Here is a 21,350-nt window from a genome sequence, read left to right as displayed (position 1 = left end):
CTGGTAGCGTAGTGCCTAAGGCACTTGACTGCTAACCAGAAGGCTGGAGATTCAAACCCACCAGCCACTCCTAGGAAGGAAGGTTGGGCAATCTACTTCTGTAGTGTTACTGCCTGAGAAACCCGAGGAGGAGTCACTGTGAGTCGGGTCCTACTGGATGGCACATAACAATAACAACAACAGCAACAACATAAATTTGAATAATAGTTGTATTAACTGGTCTTCCTTGCAGGTGCATGGAAACTAGCCCATCACTGACAGCTTTGTATTTCAGGACAGATCCTGAAATGTTGTTTTTGTTGATGAACAGGACTGTTCCTCTCCAGCTAGTCATTCCCAGCATCGTGGACCATGTGATTGTCCAGTTCAAAATGCCCAATACCAGTCCATTCGAGCTCACTAATGCCTAGGGTATGTACCTTCAAGAGTTCCACTTCACTTTTGACAGCTTCGAAATTTCCTTGATTCATACCTTGCACATTCCACATTCTGATTATTAGCGGATATTTGCAGCTCCTTCTTCTTGTGTTGAGTCGTGCCACATCAGCACGAATGAATGAAAGTCCCAAAAGCTTTACTCCTTTGTCTTTAAGATCGACTCTACTTTGAGGAGATAGCTCTTCCCCTTCACATTTTGAGTGCCTAGTGCCTTCCAACCTGAGAGGCTCATCTTCCCGCACTGTCAGACAATGTTTCACTGTTGTTTGTAAAGTTTTCACTGGCCAGTTTTCTCAGAAGTAGACTTCCATGTCCTTTGTCCCAGTGTGTTTCAGTCTGGAAGCTCTGCTCAAACCTGTCCCCCATGAGTGACCCTGCTGGTACTTGATACACCAATGGCATAGCTTCTAGCAGCACCATAACACACAAGCCGCCACAGTATGATAAACCAACAGACAAGTGGTGGACATAAATGGAATAACATACGTAGTTCTTCTAAGTATAGCCTTGTGTCTTTTCCTTTAACTGCTTGCTTCATCTCTCATCCTCCTCTCTTCTTCCACCAACATGACGTTGCCTCAGGACCAGCTGCACAATTTGTAGGCCCCAGTGCGAAATAAAAATGGAGGGTTCCTTGCTTAACAATTTCTGAGTTCCCAGATGACAGCCCCTTGTTCAACAGTTACTAAGAGCTCCAAAATGGCGTAACAGAGCTTTAAACCAAGTGTGGGGCCCTTTAAGGTATGGGACTCTGAGTGACAGCACCAGTCAAAACTCATGAAGCCTGTCTTTCCCCTTTCCCTCAAGCCCACTCAGTTTTAACATTCTGTGTGTGTTCTTCCACACTTACCTCCACGTTCATATAACCAGCCCTTACAGAAGGGTTGTCTTATAAAAGTTGTTTCACGTGTTATACACCTCTCTGCAGTTCGTTTGTTTTCCTCGTTCAACATAGCGTGGAAATTTCTCCAGCTGGAGCCAATCTATGTCATTCTTTGTAGAGACTTCATTAGAGCCACACTGGAAGGGGACTGTCACTTATTCAGCTGTTCCCTGGCAGATGGGCATTCACTCTGTTTTCAATATTTTGCTGCTCAAAAAACTTTGCAATGAACGTTCTTGTCTTTGGTGTCTTAATGCTGTGAAGCAAACGCACAGCAAAGGGTTAAGTTTCCTTTTGAAATAAATTTATTGCAGCAAGAAATGTGAACTGATGTAATGAAAAGCACAGGTGGAGGGTGGTAGCCAGGGTAAGGTAATAATGATGTCCTGAGGGCACAGACCTTGCCCTGGGTCAGGGTGGGAGGAGGGTGGGGGGTAACTTCTGCTTTTGTCCCTGTAACCCAGAAGTCAGAGAACCCAAAAGCTTGGCTGTCTTCTTGGGATGTTGTTGTTTTGTTGTTGTTATGTGCCATGGAGTTGGACCCGACTCATAGCGACCCCTCCTTGGGTTTCCGAGGCAGTATCACTATGGAAGTAGATTGCCTCATCTTCCTTCCGAGGAATGGCTTGTGGGTTTGAACCACCAGCCTTCTGGTTAGCAGTCAAGTGTCGTAGGCACTACGCTACCAGAGCTTCTTGGGGTAGGGGAGGGGAAACACCTACGGCAGAGAAAATAGAACCCTGAGTGGATCTGACATCAATAAACCTCCGCAGGGACAACTGCCCCTGGAACTGGCAGCTCCTCCTCACTGTTTCATTCACTCAGTCAATTCACAGACATTGTGTCAGGTGCCCTGGGAACACAGGCCTGGGCCATCCCTGGGCCCTGCCTGCCGGGGTTTTCTGGTTTAGAGGAAAACACGCCAGCCGTTTTGCAAAAGAAAGTGGTTTCCCAACCCAGAAAGAGGAGACATGGAACTGAGCTAGAGTACCACCCCCATCTGCCATATAGTCACACTCCCATTCATACAATCATACATACACATACGGTCATACACAATCATACAGTCACACCCACACATAGTCACACTCACACACAGTCATACACACACACGGTCAACACACACACAATCACCCTCACACACATGGTCACACACAATCATGCTCACAGTCACATCCACACAAGTCACACTCACACACAGCCACACTCACCTGCAATTACACATACACACAATTCCATTCACATAGTCATGCACAATCATACAGTCACACCCACACAGTCACACTCACACATGGTCATACACATAAACACAGTCACATACAATCACACACAGTTGCACACAGCCACACCCACACATGGTCACACGCAATCATACAGTCACCCACACAAGTCAGTCACATGCAGTCACACTCACATGCAGTCACACTCACATGCAGTTTTACACACAAAGGTCACACACACAATCACACTCACACACATGGCCGTACACACAATTGCACACAATCCCTCACATACACACAGCGGCCAGCCGCCCAGTCTGTCCTCCAGACACACATGGAAATATTGAAAACTGCACTGAGCGCGGGTACCGTTGCTGTGGGAACCAGGGCTATGAAACCCTAGCTTGTGGGTGTCTGAATTCCCTCTCTGACTGTTACATGGCCTTGGAGTTTGTGCTCTGAATTCTGAGTCATCGCCCCTTCAGGGTCAGGCTGGGTAGCCAACCAGCGAGTCAGTGAGGATGTGCCGGGAACAGCTGACTGCTTTCTGTCCAAGTGATGGGGGGCCTAGGCAGGTGCCTGTAGGAGGACTGTACACCTGCATGTGTGTGTATGTGTGTGCAGGTGTGTGCGTGCACACACCCTTATCTGGATGTGAGTCTGTGAGTCTTCCCAGGCGAAGCTCTGAGAACACGAAGCAGCTGTGACTCAGTCTTCAGCCTCTGTATCAGTCAGGCCAGACTGTGGTAACAAGTGCCCCCCAAGACCCTCATGCTTCACAAAAAAAGGTTTACTTCTACACACACAAAATCCCGGTAGGTCGACACCCCTTCCATCTTACAGCCTCTAACATCGTTAGCAAAACACACCAGTTGCCGCCCAGCTGACTGCTTTGTGGTGACCGCACGTGTGTCAGAGTCGGACTGTGCCCCACAGAGGTTTCAATGGCCGACTTCTCAGAAGCAGACTGCCAGGCCTGTTTTCCAAGGTAGCACTTGGACTGCCACCTTTTCGACTTGCAGCCAAATGCATTAACCTTCACACCGCCCAGGGACTCCAAACATCGCTATAAAACCAGAAACCAAACTCACTGCCACAGAGTCAATTCTGATTCATAGTGACCCCCTTTGGGTTTCCGAGGTGAATCTTTATGGAAGTAGATTGCCCAGTCCTCCTTCCGTGGAGTGACTGGTAGGTTTGAACCTCCAACCTTCTGGTTAGCAGTCAAATGCCTTACACACTACACCACCAGAGCACTAAGCAAACATCACTATAGCAGGGCAAAAAGAGATGGAGGAGACTCACTGGTTCTTAAGGAATTGCCTTGGTCCGGAAGGGCACACGTCCTTCTGCCCAGACTTCAGTGGAGTCAACCTAACTGCAGGAGAGGCTGGGGAATGTGGAGGGGCTGGTCTCTGAGCACACGGTCCCTGCCACAGTCTCCCTCTGGCCTTCTGGCAATCAGTACATCCTGACCCAGAGTGGTTCAAACCCTGGATCTGCTACCTGCTGGCTGGGCGGCCTCAGGTGATGCACCAGTCAACGTCCCGACAGGATACAGGCAGCACACTCATAGTAGGAGGGTGTGAAGGGGGCTTGCTTATGAAGGGACTATGTATAAAAGCTGCTGTAGCCAGCAGGGGCTGGGAGACCCTGAGCTGTTACCACACAGGGCCCAAGGAGACAAGGACAGGGAGTGGTCAATGGGACCCAGAAGGAGACAGTCATGAGCATGTTGGCCACCTTGCGAGGTGTGGTGGCCTTCACAGGATGGACACAGCCTGCCATGGGACCTCACAGGAAGGGAGCCAAAGGAATAAACACCCCCAATTCACTCTCCCTGTTCCTAGCTCTGCTGAAGTTCCTACTGGCTGAACCCAAGGGAAGCCAAAGGGCCCAGGAAGCCATTGAGTTTATCCAAACAGGTTAGCCTCCGGGGCAGAGTGCTGTGGAAGGACAAATTATCTGACACAGGCAATCATTTTCCACTCTTAGGGCCTCTGTTTCCTAATCTGTTAGATGGGACTGCTCACTGCGATACTGAAGGCAAATAGAATAATCTGTGCAAAGGCCTGGCACGTGATAAGCACCTCAGCAGATGACACCTTTTCAGTGTCTGAAAGCACTTTGTAATTTAATGGTTCCCAACCCACGATGCTCTGGTTATCCTAAAGTTCGATATGAAATTCTCAGACAGATTCTCTAAACAGAATTGTTTTCCCTAAAAACAACTACCATTTCTGAGTTTCTTCTGTATGTCAGGTATTTTATAGTTATTTTCTCATTTTAACCTCACAATACTTTCCTAAGTGTTACTGCCAACAAATGGGGACTCTGGCACAGAAAGGTTAAGTAACCTGCCCATGGTCACACAGCCAAGAAGAGGTTTCTGACCCCTGAAGCCCACAGCATCCTTCCTTGATCTATTCTGATTTCTGAGCACATGCTAGCAGTTGATAGACGCAGAGAAGGCTGCAACTGCAAAGCTGGAGAATTCTTCCTACTCTGGAAAGAGGAAAACGCACCCAAGGCCCAGGATGGAGTGTTTCCACAGGTCTCTACAGTCACAGTGGGCTCTGGAAACTGCCCTGCCATCTTGGGGGCTCTGTGCCCTCCCGAGCCTGAGCTCACTCACCCACAGGCTGCTGCTGGTCAATTTCAGGTCCCTCGACTCCAGCGCAGCCCGACCAGCTCAACACCAGCCGTGCAGAGAGCGAGCCCTCGGAGCCAGGTGAGGAAGCAGTCATTCTGGGGGGTCCACAAGAGGCTTTTCCAGATCAAGTAGGTGGCACCCAGGGTGATGGGAAAAGGAAGCAGACTTTTAGGTACCAGGTAAGGTCCTGGCTTCAGACAACACTTCTGCTTCCTGACATAATGCCTGAACCCCCATTAGAGTCACTCTGAGATCTTAGAATTCATCTCTGAGAGGCCTGATGAGAAGACAAACCCCTGAGCAAGATATTCAGAGAATACTTTAAGGGGGTTGGTTAAGAGCAAACTAAAGAACCGTTTGTAGGAGGGGGTGGGGTTCACCAGGTGGTTTTTTATTTACTCTACAGATAAGTATTAAGCACTGACCCTGCAAAGCTGTTGGGGGTGCAACCCTGGGCAAAAATGGGCAGGTAGTTCCCCAATGTGGGGCTCTGGGGAAGGAAGGACCTCTATCAATGAAATAGTCCCCATCCCAGCGTCTTTCAGGGACGCCCTCCAGGGTCCTAGGACACCTGGCTACCTCTGTGTGGAACCCTCAGGGAAAGCAGTGTCCACTGTGGCCAAGGCCCCCAAACCTATAACTTTGCTCTAATTTCATCAGGGGGTCCCCTTGGAGGCAGGGGCAGAGGAGGGTTTGTGGAGACTGTCACTCCAAGCCTAAGTCACCCTAACCTCCAAGGCCACCTCAGAGCCTCACCTTCTCTTGACTCTAAGGAGAACCAGAAGGCAAGGCCTCAAAGAGGTTCTGAGGTGAGCCGGCAGCCCCATTTTGCAGAGGGGGAGGCTGGGGTCCGGAGATGGGTAGGGCATTGTTCGAGGTCACACAGCGGGTTAGTGGTGAGCCTGGACTGCTGCCGGCCCTGCCCCTGGAATGGGCAGAGTCACAGTCCTCTGAGGCCTCAGCCTGCGTGTGATGCCTGCAGGGGAGAGACTCGGGGTGCGCCTGGTGAACGGAAGCAGCCGCTGTGGCGGGACTGTGGAGGTCTGGCTCCGGACAGCCTGGGAGCCAGTGTGCGGGGCGCTGTGGGACAACCGCGCCGCGGAGGCCGTGTGCCACGCCCTGGGCTGCGGCGGGGCACAGATGTCCACCCAGGCCGCCCCGACGCCCGGGGAACCACCTCCCGGGGCCGCCGCCGGGAACGCCAGCGAGGCCTGGAACGCCACCCAGGCCTTCGCACCCGCCATCCTGTGCCACCAAGCCGACTGGCAGTTCTGCGAGGTGCAGGGCGACGCGTGTAGCAGCGATGAGAGAGTGGCCCAGGTCACCTGTGCAGGTAGGAGTGAACCCCTCCGGCCCGCTGTAGGGTGCCTGCTCGCCCCACCCCCCAGGCCTTCAGCCACTGCCCCTCACTCCTGCCCCCAGCACTCGCCAGTGGGCCCGAGGCTCACCCGCTGACCTCCAGTTCCCCGCGCCCCCAAACGCCAGCACCACAGGTTCCCACCCCAGGGGGCTGCAGCCATTGGATCTCCCATTTCCTCAGATTGGGCCCTCAGACTCCTCCCCCACCTACAAATACAGATGGGACACTCTGTCCCCAACCTGACTGCTTGAGTCTCCAATCCTAACTGGGTCTCTATCTCTGCCCACTGCCCTCTCCATCTCTATCACCGCCCCTTTCCCCACCGACGACAGGTTTCCTGGGACCTCTAGCACAGTCCCTCCCTTGACCCTAGACCAGGTCTCCAGGCCCCGCCCACCAGGGCCTCCAGTCCCGCCCACCAGGTCACCAGCCCCTCTCATTGGGTCCACAGCCCTACCCGCAACCCGCCCACTACGCATCACCCCCTCCTCCACCCCTTCCCTTCCTCCCTTCGGCCCCACCACCCACAAAACACTTCCCCTGGGGCACCCACGCCCACCCTCAGAGGACCGTGCACTGCGGCTGAGGGACGGTGGCGGCAGATGCGCGGGCCGCGTGGAGATGCTGGAGCGCGGAGAGTGGGGCTCGGTGTGCGACGACACGTGGGACCTAGAGGACGCCCACGTGGTGTGCCGGCAACTGGGCTGCGGCTGGGCGGTCCAGGCCCTTCCTGGCTTGCACTTCGACCCCGGCCAAGGGCCCATCCACCGGGACCAGGTGAACTGCTCCGGGTCGGAAGCCTACCTGTGGGACTGTCCTGGGCTGCCTGGAGACCGCTACTGTGGCCACAAAGAGGACGCAGGCGTGGTGTGCTCAGGTCAGTGGGCTGTATGGCAGAACCGAGGTCATCCATAAACACTTACGGAGGGCCTACTGCACACCAGGCGGGGGGTAGTGCTGGGGAGATGGACGCTGCCGCTGGCAGGCACCGTCAGGAGGGGAGAGGAGACCTGGGCAAAAATACTCAGGAGAGAAGTGGGAAATGCCCTAGATCAGGTCAAATTTAGGGGCACTGGCAATCCAGAGAGGAGGGGTAAGCCCCATTGTACCCCCTGGAGAGGGAGACACTGCACGTATGACTCTTCCTTAGAGGGGTTTGGTCACGTGATCCAGAGCCAGAAGTGCAGGGGAGAGTGGAGGCAGGGAGGCCCTTGAAGCTGTCCGGATGCGGCCCAGTGAGGCTCTGCTCCACTCAATCCTTGTCCTCATCTGCCCAGGAATCGCCGGGCTCCTGTTAGAACACAGATTCTGATTCGCCAAGTCTAGGGCAGTGCTTGGGGATTCTGCATGTCTAACAAGATCCCAGGCAACATTGATGCTGCTGGTCCATGGACCGCACTTTGAGAAGCAAGGCTCTGGGGTATGGAGAAGGAGCCCTGGTGGCACAGTAGTTAAGCGCTCCACTGACAACCGAAAGGTGGGTGGTTTAAACCCACCAGCAGCTCTGTGGGAGAAAAGACCCAGTGATTTGCTCCGTCAAAGATGACAGCCTAGGGAACTCTATGGGGCAGTTCTGCTCTGGCCTACAGAGACACTACAAGTCGGAATCGACTTGACAACACACAACAAGAAGAATGGGGCAGGACACAAGGTCAGAGTGTACAGGGAGGATGAGAGAGATGTGGATGTGAGAGGGAGAGTATGTGGGAAATGGAGACTGATTGGCTGGGGTGGGGGCCCTGCATAGATAGGTCTAGCCTGGGGGGCTGGTTTCAACCAAAAGGATCCTGACCTGTCCCCCACGTTTCTGCACCCCCGCAGAGCACCAGTCTTGGCGTCTGACAGGGGGCACGGACCCCTGTGAGGGGCAGGTGGAGGTCTACTACCGTGGGGTCTGGAACACGGTGTGTGACAGTGAGTGGTACTCACCAGAGGCCATGGTCCTCTGCCGGGCCTTGGGCTGTGGGATCCTGGACAGAGTGCCCAAAGGGCTGCCCCACTCCTTGCCGGGCAGGATGTACTACTCCTGCACAGGAGAGGAGCCCACCCTCTCCGACTGCTCCTGGCGGTTCAACAACTCCAATCTCTGTAGCCAGTCGCTGGCGGCCAGGGTCCTCTGCTCAGGTATCGCCCTCTCCCACCCCACCCCCTCCTTAGAGCCCTAAGACCCATGTCCTAAGAAGTTGCAGCCCAAGGACCAGGGCGTGGACTAGATCAGGCATGACAAATACTGGCATAAGAGGCACCACTGCCCTTACCATGCCCAGGCAGACATTACTAATTGATCAGGGCACTCTTTTCCACAGATCCTTGACTCAGCCCGAGAATCATGAACCCAATATTTATTAAGGCATTATTATATGCTAAGTGGGGTCAGTGGTGGTTCAGTGGCAGAATTCTCACTTCCCATGCGGGAGACCCAGGATCAATTCCCAGCCAATGCAACCACACACAGCCACCACCCGTCTGTCACAGAAGCTGCTGTGTTGCTAGGCCACTGGACAGGTTTCAGCAGAGCTTTCAGATTAAGAAGAAGTAGGAAGAAAGGCCTGGTGAACCACTTTTGAAAATCAGCTAATGAAACCCTGTTGATTACAACAACCTGATCCACAGCTGACCCTGGGAACCTTGCAAGGGCAGGCAGCATTTCACTCTGCTGGGCATGGGGTCAGCCTGAGTTGGCATGGCAACAAAAGACACTGCCTGATTTGATGGCAGACAACAATAACCACGGTACGTTCAGCAGTGGTCCTTCCTGACTGGCATTGGCTTGGGAGATAAAACCAATGTGCTCTCCCCAGGCTTGCAAGAATATTAAATTAAAATATCATGTTAAAACTAATATTAGGGGAGACTACCACTAATACCAGGTACCACATCTGGAACCCCTAACGTGCCAGCAAGCACTCAGCATATTGTATTCTCAGTAAGCCTCCCACCTACTCTGTGGTGTGCATTTTACCGTATTTCACTGAATCTGAGATAGCATTGATTATAAGTCACAGCACTGTTTTATGTACCATGAAGAAAGAAAAAAGAAAAAAAAAAAATGCTTCCCACAACAGCTCTTGAGACATGTCAGTTGCAATGCTCGTCTTGATTTCAGAGGTGTGCCAAAGCGAGCGTTAGACGTGAAGAAACACAGTTTGGAAAACACACTGTGAATTCAGACTCCTGGTTACGAAGGCCGGCACTGTGGTTTACCAGATGGGCGGCTGTGAACAGCCCGTCAACCTCCCCCCGGGCTTCAGTATCCTGGATGCAAGGGTTTTGATACTGGCCCCTCCCAGGGCTGCTGGGAAATCAGCCTGTCCTTGCAGGAGACCTCTGGATGCTCCCTCCCTTACCTGTCAAGTGGGAATGCTGACTATGACAGTGGCGAGGACCTCCAGACTGAGTGGGAAGGGGATGTGTGGTCTGGAGCAGATTATACAAACCAGCAGCCAGCTGCCCTGGAGTCCTTCTGACCCATGGTGACCCCACGTGTGTCAGAGCAGAGCTGTGCTCCGTGGGCTGCTCAGAGGCTGATTTTCAGGAGGTGGCCAGGCCTTTCTTCAGGGTGCCTCTGGGTTGACTCAAACTGCCAACCTTTTGATCAGCACCCAAGTGTTAACTGTTTGCACCACCCATTAACCCCTTTAGTTTAACCAAAGAATTTTCCCACTATTTAATCCAGCGGGGAGCTGGGATCTCTTTAGCCATGTCCCCCAGATGGGCACTCACCCCCAGTCCTAGGACGCCTGTCTGTCGTGTTCAGTTTCTAGGCCTGGCACACAGTAGGTGCTCAGTCAGTATGTGTTATGTTAATGAGCACTGCTTTCTGACAGGTTTCCGCAATCTGTCCTCTCCTGAAGTCTCCTCTAGTCTTCAGCCGGTCACTGCAGGTGAGTGTGGCTAACTCTGCAGCCTCTCAGGGTGTGTGTGTGTGTGTGTGTGAGAGAGAGAGAGAGAGAGAGACAGAGTGTGTGTGTCTGCTTAGGAGGGACCTGCTGGCCTGTCCCCCTAACCCCCATCTCCAGATTTACCTTGAGGGGGGCTTGCACTCTTACCACCCTCCATCCCCCACATCAGCCCCCTAACTCACAGAGACCTGACTTTTTCCCCACGCTCCTGTAGGGTAGGAGGATAGAGCTCCTTTGATCTCGCCTTGGGAGCTGGGGGTGACCCTGGCCCAGGAGTGGTGGGGGCCAAGGACAAGAGCCAGGGTAGTTAGAATGTTCCAGGCTTTATAGCCATTGTTTTCCAGCCCTTTAATCCTCCCAGCAGCCCAATGGGGAGGGGGACTGTCATGGTAACCCTTATACAGAGGAGGAGGTTGGCTCAGAGAGGGAGGGCAAGGCCAGTCTGGAATCCCATCTGAGGCTCTGAGCTCTGTATCATGCCTGGTCCATCCATCCACCAGGCCTGTGCAGTGAGGCTGGCACCAAGGCAGACTCCCTGGGTTCAAATCTCAGCCCTGACACTTGATAGCTATGTAGTGTTGGGTGCTCAGAACCTCTCTGAGCCTCAGCCTATAAATAAACCTCCCTCCTGGATGTACTGTGAGGCTTCAGTGAGTTAATTACTTTATTATGGAAAATATAAATGTAACAAAGCATTTGATAGTTCAACAATCTTCACACATACAGTTCAGTGACGTGAATTATGTTTTTCATGTAGTCTAACCATCACCCTTTTCTCTTCCCAAATTATGTATGCCATGATCCCCCAACAGAAGCTAAGCACTGAGAATGAGTTCATTTTTATAAGGTGCATAGGCTAGAGCTTTGTGCATGATAAGCACTGTCTGAGTGTCACCTGTTCCTATGATGTAGTCCAGGCATAGAGCCCCTTGGTCCCTCCCCCAGACCCTGAGGTCACCTTGGCAGGCCCAAAGTACTCCCAGATTGGCCCACTTCATGGAGCTGTATGCCCTTCTCCTGCCTCCTGGCTCCCTCTTACCTTCCTCAGACACTCTATAGAGGAGGGTGGGCCGGGGCCTTCGGAGGGTGGGAGGGGGAAGAGCACTCTCTGAGTGCGGCAGCCTGGCACTGTCTGAGGGCATGGCAGGGGGTCAAATGCTGGGAGTTGGTGCAGGCTATAGAGTGACTTCTGCCAGCCTCTCTGCCTGACATCCCTGCACAAACATGCCCGTTCACACCACCTCGGTACCTACTTTTTCCCTCAAGTCTGGGTGGGGGAGTCATGAGACGTCACAGGAGCAAAGAGAGACCCAGTCTCCAGGGACCCAAGGGACTCAGCCCTTGGTGCATCAGCCCTTTCCACAGCCCAGCCCCTCTGGGCCCTCATTCCACTGGTCTCCCCTTCGCCTAGCAGCCCCGCCTCTCCCTGACACACCTTTCAGTGCTGCAGCTAAATCCAGGTGGAAAGAGGGGGAGGAGGAAAGAGAGGCAAGGGAGGTGGTGGTCACCAAGGCCATCAGACACTGCTCCCACCCCTCACCCCGTCCTGACCTGTCCCTACCTTTCAAGCTAAGCAGGAGGCGTCTCCTGAATTGTCCAGTGAGGGAGGGCCCCGAGTGCACTATGGCAGCCTCCTTCCATTCGCATTCTTCTGGTTCTTTTAAGCAGAGATGGGAGAGGGGAGGGCAGGAGACCCAGCAGAGCAGAGGTAGAGCAGTGCCTGCTGGGAGGGTCAGTAAGCACGGAATGGACGGATGGATCTCGTTCTCCTCATGGTCTCTTCCCTGCAGAGGGTGGCTTGGAGTCACCTTCTCTGGAAAGCCAGCCTCGATCCTCCCACCTAGAGCATTAGTAGCCCTCATTGGGTTTCTTGCCTCCCAAGGTCCCTCTCCATATCCTCATCACCCCCATAATGGGTTGAGGTCTGCTTGCCAGCCTCCCCATGAGACACGGCCCCAAAAGGCCTGGGACAATGTTGCCATATTCGTATCCCCGGAGTCCAGTGTGCATTCTGTAATCGTCCATTGAATGAAGACTCCATGGTACTTGAATAATGGAACTTGAGGACAAGAGAGGAGAGTGGGCCCTGTAGGCTGGTGGTCAGAGGAATGTGTCAGGCAATACACGCTCAGTCAATTACACGTTCACTCAGTATGATTTATAGAGCACCAGCTGTATACCAGATACTTAAAAGCAGATGGCCAAGATTGACAAAAGGAAGGGAAGGGTGAGAAAGAGAAGTGGGTCAGCTGTGGAGGGGACGGAGCGGTCGGAAGGGCATTCTGCTTTCTCCTTGAGTTGGGGCTCTTGCTTCCAGAACCTTCTGTGACAGTGAGAACGGAGGACAAGGAATCTCAGGAGCTAATCCTCCTCATCTTCTGCATCATCCTGGGAATCCTCCTCCTGGCCTCCTTCATTTTCATAGTCTTCATCCTCTTGAAAATGAAAGGAAAATACGGTAAGTGCAGAGTTCTGGGAGCCAGGGGACAGGTCTAGGGACAGGAAGAAGCAGGCCTGAGGTGCAGCTGTCCCCGAGGACTATGAGCATTTGGGGGAAGCTCAGCAACGCGCCCACCCAGTGTGGCTCCTGAGAGCATCTCCTGAGGTGGAGGATTCTCCCAGCATGCTCTGCAGAGGTGGGCCTACCAGAGAGGACCAGGATACGTGTGTGGAGGCTGGGAGGTGTTGAAGTGAGAACAGACCCAGGTAGACTGGGGGGGGGGGCGAAAAAGGACTTGTAATGACTTGTGGATGCTCTGCCTCCCCTCCCTCAGCCCTCCCTGTCACGGTGAACCACCAGCACCTATCCGCCACCACCCCAGCAGGGATTAATAGCTATCAAGATGTCCCCATCACCATCCCCAAAGAAGGTAGGATGGTACCCATCCTGGTGGTGGGGCTGGCTGGGGAGGACACGAAGGCATGCCTTCTGGAGAGTTAGTACTACTTGAATCAGAACAGTGCCCCAGCTGGACACAAGGCCCGAGCTGGCCCACTAGCAGCTGTGGGACCTTGAGAAGGTCCAGCACCCTCTCTGGGCCTTAATGGGCAGATGGTACTTCCAGTTCATTCATCCTGGGATTTGCTTCCCAATTATGGACCAATGTAGGCCAAGAGTTTTTTGGATCTTAGTTCTCAGAGGAAAGTCTTACTCAAAACTCACTGCTATCGAGTTGATTCTGACTCATAGTGACTCCCACTGCGTTTCCAAGGATGTAAATCCTACAGAAGCAGACCACCTCATCTTTCTTCTATGGAGTGGCTTTAAGCACGGGAGCTCTGGTAGCATAGTGCCTAAGGCACTTGACTGCTAACCAGAAGGCTGGCGGTTCAAATCCACCAGCCACTCTCGGAAGGAAGATGGGGCAATCTACTTCCATAGGGACACTGCCTCGGAAACCCAAGGAGGGGTCGCTATAGTTTGGGTCTGACTCAATGGCACATAACAACAGCAACAGCCTTAAGCACTACACCACCAGAGCACCAGTTTGTGGCTTCAACAGCCCACATTAATCAGCCTCCCTGGCAGACCCCCATTAAGATTTTCCTGGAACATAATTCTATTTCGTATTTTCTGAATAAAAAAAAATGAGTAAATATCTAAATTTATACCTCTTAAAACTCTTGCCTAGCCAGTCAAGGTTAATGACATTGTATTATATTAAATCATTTCTACGAGGAAGAGTTCAGTGGCATGAAAACCAATACAAAACTCAGCCAAATATTAGGAATACTCTGTACATAGTGTTCATATACGCAGCAGACAATATGAACACAGTGCCAGGGACAAGGCCAGGTGTGCTCACTTGGAAACACCATATAGAGGTGAAGAGCCAGACTGCCTGCTGCTCTGGGCAAGGTGGTCAGCCTCTCTGTGGGAATACTAATGGACCTCCATCATGGAGTGAGTGTGAGGATGAAACAATTTTTGTTGTTGTTGTTGTGTTGTCGAGTTGGACCCGACTCATAGCGACCCCTCCTTGGATTCCTGAGGCGGTATCTCCACGGAAGTAGATTGTCCCATCTTCCTTCCGAGGAGTGGCTGGTGGGTTTGAATTGCCAGCCTTCTGGTTAGCAGTCAAGTGCCTTAGGCACTATGCTACCAGAGCTCCGAAATAATTTTTACTCTTTATAAATGTTCAAATAGTGCCTAGCATGTACTGAGTGCTGTATAAGTGTTTGTTACACAGACAAGTGTTAAGGGAGTCCCCATATTTGCGGTGGAGTAGGGAGAGGGGTTGGGAATCCAGGCTGGATAGTGTTCACCCTGCCTCTCTGCCTCCTTCCCACCAAGCATGTTCTCTTTCTCCCACCCTGTCCTTTCTGCCCGCCGTTTTGCCATACCCTCACTCTGCTCTCTTCCCAGTTCCCAAGCTGCCCATCCAGGTCCGGGCACCACCCGCTCAGGACTCGGACTCCAGCTCCGACTCGGACTATGAGCACTATGACTTCAGCGCCCAGCCTCCCGTGGCCCTGACCACCTTCTACAGTGAGTGCCTGAGGGACATGACCCATCACCCCAGGGAGCTCACCCAGCTGGCCAGGGCACCTTCCGTGGCTTCTGCCTGGTGACTCCTCCAAGGCGTGGCCAGAGTCCCCTTCTTACCCAGTGGATTGACTGTCCATGGTCCTGCACAGAAGTTTTCAAACTGCTTTGTGACCTTGGCCCGAGGGGTTCCAAGGGGCGGCTCCATCGGCTGAAGTTTCCTTCCCGTTTCCGCTCTGACCTCCTTCTCCCCCATGTTGGTCTCTGGCCAGGTGGGGTCCTCAGACCATACCCAGGCCCCCAGCGTTCACCAGATGGTGGCTGCATCGGTGTGAGACAGGAGGGAGCCCAGGCAGGGGACGCAGTTCTGATGGCTTCTTGCTCATTCATATTCCTTCAGCAGCTCCTTCTGCACTGTCTGACCCCGTCTCTGCCTTCCTCTCGCCATCCTCCACTGTGACCCCAGCTCTCACCTATTACACGGCTTGTCCAACTCTTTGGTCTGCTGCTGGGGTCAGGGAGCAGGGGCAGAAAGAGGAAAGACAGTGCTTAAGGCCAGGCCAGGCCGTGCTGGGAGGTTGGACCAGACCAGAGACTTCACTGGCAGAATCATGTGGGAGGGTGTCAGCAGTTCCGATTCCTGAGCCCCAGTCCACACCTGCTGGATAACTTAGGATGAGAGGTTGGCTGTGTGTGGCAGGCCTCAGGTGACCTGAGAAGCGGCAGGGGCCTCAGCTTCCCCTTTTTCCTCCTCTGCAGTCCCTCATCCTCATGATCCAGGAAGGCTCAGCACCATATCTGCACCCTACTCAGTGGAGCTGGGGGAGAGGCATCCCCTACCCCAAGGCAGGACCCCCGAGATGCTCACATCACTTCCACTAACGTGCCATTAGCCAGACCACAAACACACTAGCTGCAAGAGAGTCAGGAAAACAGCCTCCATCCTGGAGAGCTGTGGTCTCTGTTCTGGTTCCCCAGTGCCACTCTGACAGGAATATACCACAAATGGGATGGCTTTAACAAACAGGAGTCTATTCTCTTATGGTTTTCTGGAGGCTAGAAATCTGAGTTCAAAGTTCCAGGCTCTAGGGGCTGGGTGAAAGCCCCTCAACCTTGGGCTTCAGCTCTGCCTCTTGGTCTCAGCCCACTGAAGCTGGAAGTGTCTGTTCAGGCAGCTGCTGGCTGCTGAAGCTGACAAACCCAGGGTTGACAAGTGAAAAGGCAAGTCTCAATGTTACCAAACCACTAATTCAAGTCCAGAAAAAGTCCCAAGATCGGCAGGGCATGGCAGGCAGATGAACAACAACTTGACTACATGCAGGGTTCAAACGTGCCAAAAGGCTGGAGACCTTCCTCAAAGCTGCTTCTTATATACGGGAAGAAGACCACATCACTAAGGCAGCTACTTAGCTGCTCCAGTAGATTCCACTATGGAGTAAATTGCCAATGTCACCATGGGGAATGACTGCGTCCAGCTGCCCAGCCACTCAACCAGGCCCAGCCAGGTGGACACACAGTCTTAACTACCACCGCCTTCTAGGAGAGAGGGAGGGGAGGATGGCTGGTGGGGAGCAGCTAATGAACCAGGGCCTCAAGGGGTAGGATACAGATGGTCCTACCTCAGCTGGTCCAGGGACCAGTCTTTGGGAGCCACGGGGATGAGGTGTCTTGAGAATTCTGACCCCAAATGTGTATGATTCAAAAGACCCTGTCACTGCCATTGAGTCAGTTCCGACTCATAGCAACCCTCGGGGGGTTTCCAAGGCTGTAAATCTTTACAGAAGTAGATTGCCGTGGAGTGACTGCTGGGTTCGAACCATTGCCCTTCTGGTTAGCAGCCAAATGCCTTATGCACTACACCACCAGTTCCATTTCAAAAAGACCCTAACAGTCCAAAATTCTGTGCCACTGAGACTAAAAATTGGTGTCACCAAAGGTCGATAGGATTGACTCAAATGTTTAAGACTCTGAATCTAAGTTTCTCTGACTGAAACTTGGGGTGTCGCAGGGCCTGTGATGCAAAGACCTCTGTCCATCTGTCCTCTGCCCTTGAAGAACAAACTTCTGTCCTTGTCGTGCCCAGAGCTGCCAGGGCCTGGGAGAGAACCCAGGACACTTGATGTCCCTGACTACCAGGAGGGGCATCTGGGGGTGGGCTGCAGGACATGGGGTCTCTGGCCACAGCATCCCCCCTTGTCTCAGGCATCCTGTGCTTGTTTCAGGTAGAGATGGGTCTGCCCGGTCCTGAGGTTAGTGGTCCGCCTGGGATTCGATGGCAATGCCACACCCCTGCGACTTTCCTCTCATCCCTGTTCAGCCTCAGGCATACCCTCTGAAGCCCCAAGGACCCCCAGCCCCCACGGCCATTCCCAAGACATAGAGGTTGAGCCTTCACCCCTCCCCCATCACCCCCTCTGCTTGCAGATTCCCAACGGCACCGAGTTACTGATGAGGAGATCCAGCGGAGCAGGTTCCAGATGCCCCCCTTGGAGGAAGGTGAGTCAGGTTGGGGGGAGTCTGGGGGTGGGGAGGTCATTAGGATGCCAGCCCTGCCTCCGCACTTAGTAGTTCAGCTCACTGTGAAGAGCACCAGCAGCAGCCTTCTGCAACAGGTCCTTCCTATCTTGAGCAGTTCCTATTGGCAGTAGTAAGTTCTTCCTCAGGTCTAACTTAAAGCCCTCTTGCTGCGTTGCTTCTTCTGTCCTCACCATTCTCCTGCTCCTGGCCCAGGACTTGAAGGGATCCATGCCTCGCGGTCCTACCTGCAAAGCCCTGGATATTGTGTTGCAGACCCCGCCTCCCCGGGTCCTCAGCAGCAGCCAGTGCATGACAGTAGCTCCAGCACGTCCTCTGGGGAGGATTACTGCAACAGCCCCAGGAGCAAGCCGCCTCCGTGGAACCCCCAAGGCTTTCCTTCAGAGGAGAGCCCCCTCCTGCAGCAGCCCCCCAACTTGGAGCTGGCTGGCTCCCAGCCCATTCTTTCGGGTAAGCTGGGCCCAGGAGGATTCCTAGGTGTCCCCCAGCCTCCCACCCTGCAGCCAGCCTGGCTGGAGGGAGCACAAAGCTAGCCCCCCAGCCCCGGAGCAGGCTGAGCTCTGGATTCTAGTCTCAGCTCTGCAGCCACCGGCCTGGCCCAGTCTCCTCTCTCCTCTGGATCTTCGTGTCCTCGTTTGTCAAGCGAGGGTTTGGGTCCCCTGAGCTGGGCAGGCCTCGAGAAGTTTGCAAGAGTGGCTGTCTCTAGGCAAAGGGTAACCATCTCCAGGGTTTCCAGCAGGGACCTCGGCTGGTGACAGCTCCAGCACCTCGTCCGGTGGAGAGTGGTACCAGAACTTCCAGCCGCCACCGCAGCCCCTCTCAGTGGAGCAGTCTGGGTGTCCAGGTACCAGAGGCTGGGCACGGGGACCCTGGGAGGGAAACAGAGAGGGCTGGGGAGTGGGTGGGTCAGGGAGCTCTGGATTGGTTGGCTGGATCAGCCCAAGGGATGGACAGGGAAAGGAAGAGAGGGAAAGGGATTTTTATTTAAAATAAGTAAATAAAAGCAGGCACATAAACACCTGAGATGATCAGATGGGGGTTAGTGAACAGAAGTATACTCTAGACCAAGGATAGATTCAGCTGAGGCTAATCTTGCACAGACACCAGTAATACAAAATACCTGCAGTCCTTACAGAAACAATAGAAGAGAGACACAGAGTAATCCCTCACAGACAGCCAGACACTGTGAGACAGAGATCCAATAGATCTACCGTCTCAGGACCATAGTACTGGGGGGCACCAGACTCAATTGGCACAACAAAATACATAAAAGTACTAGATGGTGCCCAGCTACCAATGCCAACCACTCAGGAAAGGATCAACTCTGGAGATCCTGGATAGGGTGGGAGGGAAAATGTAGAACAAAATCCAAACACTCAATAATGACCACAATTACTGGTCAGATTAAATCTGGTGAGACCCCCCAATATTATGGCCCTGGAATACATTCTGCCCCTGGGAAAAAACGCACCCCCAGGGGCTGGCTCTCAGCCCAATAGTTAACAAGATGTACACGCAGACCACTCAACCCAAAAACAAATAAATAAACAGACGGTGAGGATATGGGTGGGATGAAGAAAGATTCAAAGAGATAGAATAGGCTGCTTTGAGAGGAAGTGAGTTCCCCGTTAGTGGAAGCATTCAAGCAGAAGCAGCCAGATGCCCCTTGGGGGAGAGTGTTATAGCAGTAGGGCTCTCAGAATTCAGTCGCTCATCATGTGCCTTGTGCCAGTGTGGGGCTACAGCTGTGAACCGGATAGACAAGGGCTCGGCCCTCATGGCTGACCATCCAGAGTAGGAGCTGGCAGTGGGTGAGACGCGAAGGTGGTTTGGGGCAGCGTCACAGGGGAGGGGCTAGCTCAGCTCTGTCCCATGGGCCGCAGAGGCAGTGGCTGGGCCTGCGGATGACCTGAGCCTCCCTGTCCTACAGGGTCCCCCAGTCCCCAGCCTGACTCCACAGACGATGACTATGATGACATCGGAGCAGCCTAGACTGAGCCTAGCCAGGGCTCCCAGAGGGCCACACAGGCCTCCTGCTCCATCCACTCCCTCAGCCCACCCCTTTCTCCCGGACCAACCCCCAAGGGGCTTGATCGGGGTCAGGAGGCCTCCCTTGGACAGAAGAAAGGAAACTCCACATGCTGTACCCCTCAATCTCCATCAAGCATGCCCTCTCTGCATCAGACAGAACCTGCTGGGAGAGTCCTGCCTTGGCTCTAAACAGCAGCCCCAAGAAGGAGGGTGCCTCTGAGAGGTAGTGAGCTCTCTGTCTAAGAAGCAAACAAGCAGAATGGGTGCCACTTCTCAGCAGCTTACATGTAGCAGTTGAACCCCCTCTGATCCGTGGTGTCTGGTTCTTTGATTCCGTGAGTCTCAGACAGCTCAGGGCCTAGAGGTACTGAGAAGGGCAGAGATGGATTCCTATCCCTGTGCTGCTCAAGGAAGCCCCATGTGCTGTTGTCACCAGACAGGTGGATGCTGAGGGGCAGGGCTGACCCCGGTCCTCGACATTGGCTACTGCACCTGGCCTGGCAGTACAACCTTCCCTGGGTGCACCCAGGTGGCAGCAAGCAGGACAACTGTGTGCCTCCACCCAGGAGCTGGGACCTGAGGCTGGCCCTGCCTCTAGAGATTCTGACAGCCCACCTAGGCACAATCCAGTTCTGATTTCCCTGGACAACTGCTCCTTATTCTGAGCTTTCTGTGGGTTACAAGGATGGCCCAGCCCAGTGCCTCACAGAGCCCAGAGGTGGGGACTGGGGGCAGGAGCACAGAGATGTGTGCCAGGAGGCGGCCAGAGTCTGCACTAAGCCCTGAGTCCCCGTCATCTCCTTGGCTGGAAGGGAGGCTCCTGACGGATGCCATGAATGTGCCGTGTGACACCCAGAGCTGCAAACATGGCCTGCTGTCCAGGCCGGCTCCAGAGAGAGGCCCCAAGGCCTGGGCCAGGCTCGGGTGTCCTGTTCTGAATATCCTGAGATTAAACCAAATTGCTGAAGGAAACTGGAGTGTGGAGTGGCAAGCTCTTTGCACTGTACTTGTTCTGGTTCCCTAGTGCCACTCTGCCAAGAATATACCACAAATGGGATGGCTGAAAAAACAAGAGTTTATTCTCTTATAGTTGGAGGCTTTGAGTCAAAGTTCAAAGTGCCAGGCTCTAGGGGCTGGGTGAAAATCCCTCAACCTTGGGCTTCAGCTCTGCCTCCTGCTTCTGGGCCACTGGAGCTGGAGGCTTTTCTTCACTCAGACAGCTGCTGGCTGCTGAGGCTGACAAGCCTAAGGTTGGCAAATAAAAAGGCACAGTCCCGATGTTACCAAACCACATGGCAGGCCATTAATTCAAGTTCATTGAAAGTCCCAAGGTCAGCAGAGCCTGGCAGGCTGCTAAACAACGGCACAGCTACATGCAGGGTTCAAGCCTGCTATCAGCCAGAGACCGTTCCCAAAGGCTTCTGCTTATATACAGGAAGCAGACCACATCTCTAAGGCAGCTACTCAGCTGCTCACAGTAGAGTCCACCATGGAGTTGATGACCAGTCTCCTCATGGGGAATACTACATTCAGCTGTCCAGCCACTCAGCCAGGCCCAGCCAAGTTGACACACAACCTTAACTACCACTGTACTGTACTCACAAGTTCTTAGTGAAGACTAGAGCTGAGCACAGACCAGACACTGTTCCAATGGCATGGTCAACCAGCGTTCATTACCCACAGAGTAAGCAGGAGAGGAATGAGTAGAACAGCAAACACCCTCCTTGGCCAAGGTTCCCCAAGTCAGACTCCTGTGCACATCTGTGCACATCCCACTTGGCACCATGGGAGTTCCCGAAGCCCCTCTCTCCCTGGGCTAGTGTACTAACAGGACAGCTGTGT

General features: G+C 53.5%; 1 protein-coding gene across 1 annotated transcript; it reads left to right on the top strand.

Annotated features, from left to right (window-relative positions):
• The first annotated feature begins 4,273 nt into the window (after positions 1–4,273).
• On the top strand, positions 4,274–19,469 carry CD6 (CD6 molecule). Its single transcript, XM_007945020.1, has 14 exons — positions 4,274–4,292; positions 4,392–4,466; positions 5,183–5,272; positions 6,177–6,527; positions 7,120–7,431; positions 8,376–8,678; positions 10,382–10,438; positions 12,774–12,914; positions 13,231–13,326; positions 14,823–14,945; positions 17,367–17,438; positions 17,673–17,927; positions 18,214–18,321; positions 19,408–19,469. The coding sequence occupies exons 1-14, from the start codon at positions 4,274–4,276 to the stop codon at positions 19,467–19,469; spliced, it is 2,064 nt and encodes a 687-aa protein (XP_007943211.1).
• The last annotated feature ends 1,881 nt before the right edge of the window (positions 19,470–21,350 follow it).

The sequence above is a fragment of the Orycteropus afer genome, unplaced genomic scaffold (genome assembly GCF_000298275.1).
Source record: "Orycteropus afer afer isolate SDZICR_OR568_19922 unplaced genomic scaffold, OryAfe1.0 scaffold00130, whole genome shotgun sequence".
In the NCBI taxonomy this organism is placed as follows: Eukaryota; Metazoa; Chordata; class Mammalia; order Tubulidentata; family Orycteropodidae; genus Orycteropus; species Orycteropus afer.
Note: the sequence above shows the minus strand (reverse complement) of the source record. Positions and strands in the feature narration are given on the sequence as shown.

Bases quoted from the DNA above. Each gene is read 5' to 3' on its own strand.
- CD6 (XM_007945020.1), top strand. The intron at 8,679-10,381 runs GTATCGCCCTCT...GCTTTCTGACAG, and splicing joins GGCCAGGGTCCTCTGCTCAG to GTTTCCGCAATCTGTCCTCT. The intron at 14,946-17,366 runs GTGAGTGCCTGA...CTCTGCTTGCAG, and splicing joins GGCCCTGACCACCTTCTACA to ATTCCCAACGGCACCGAGTT.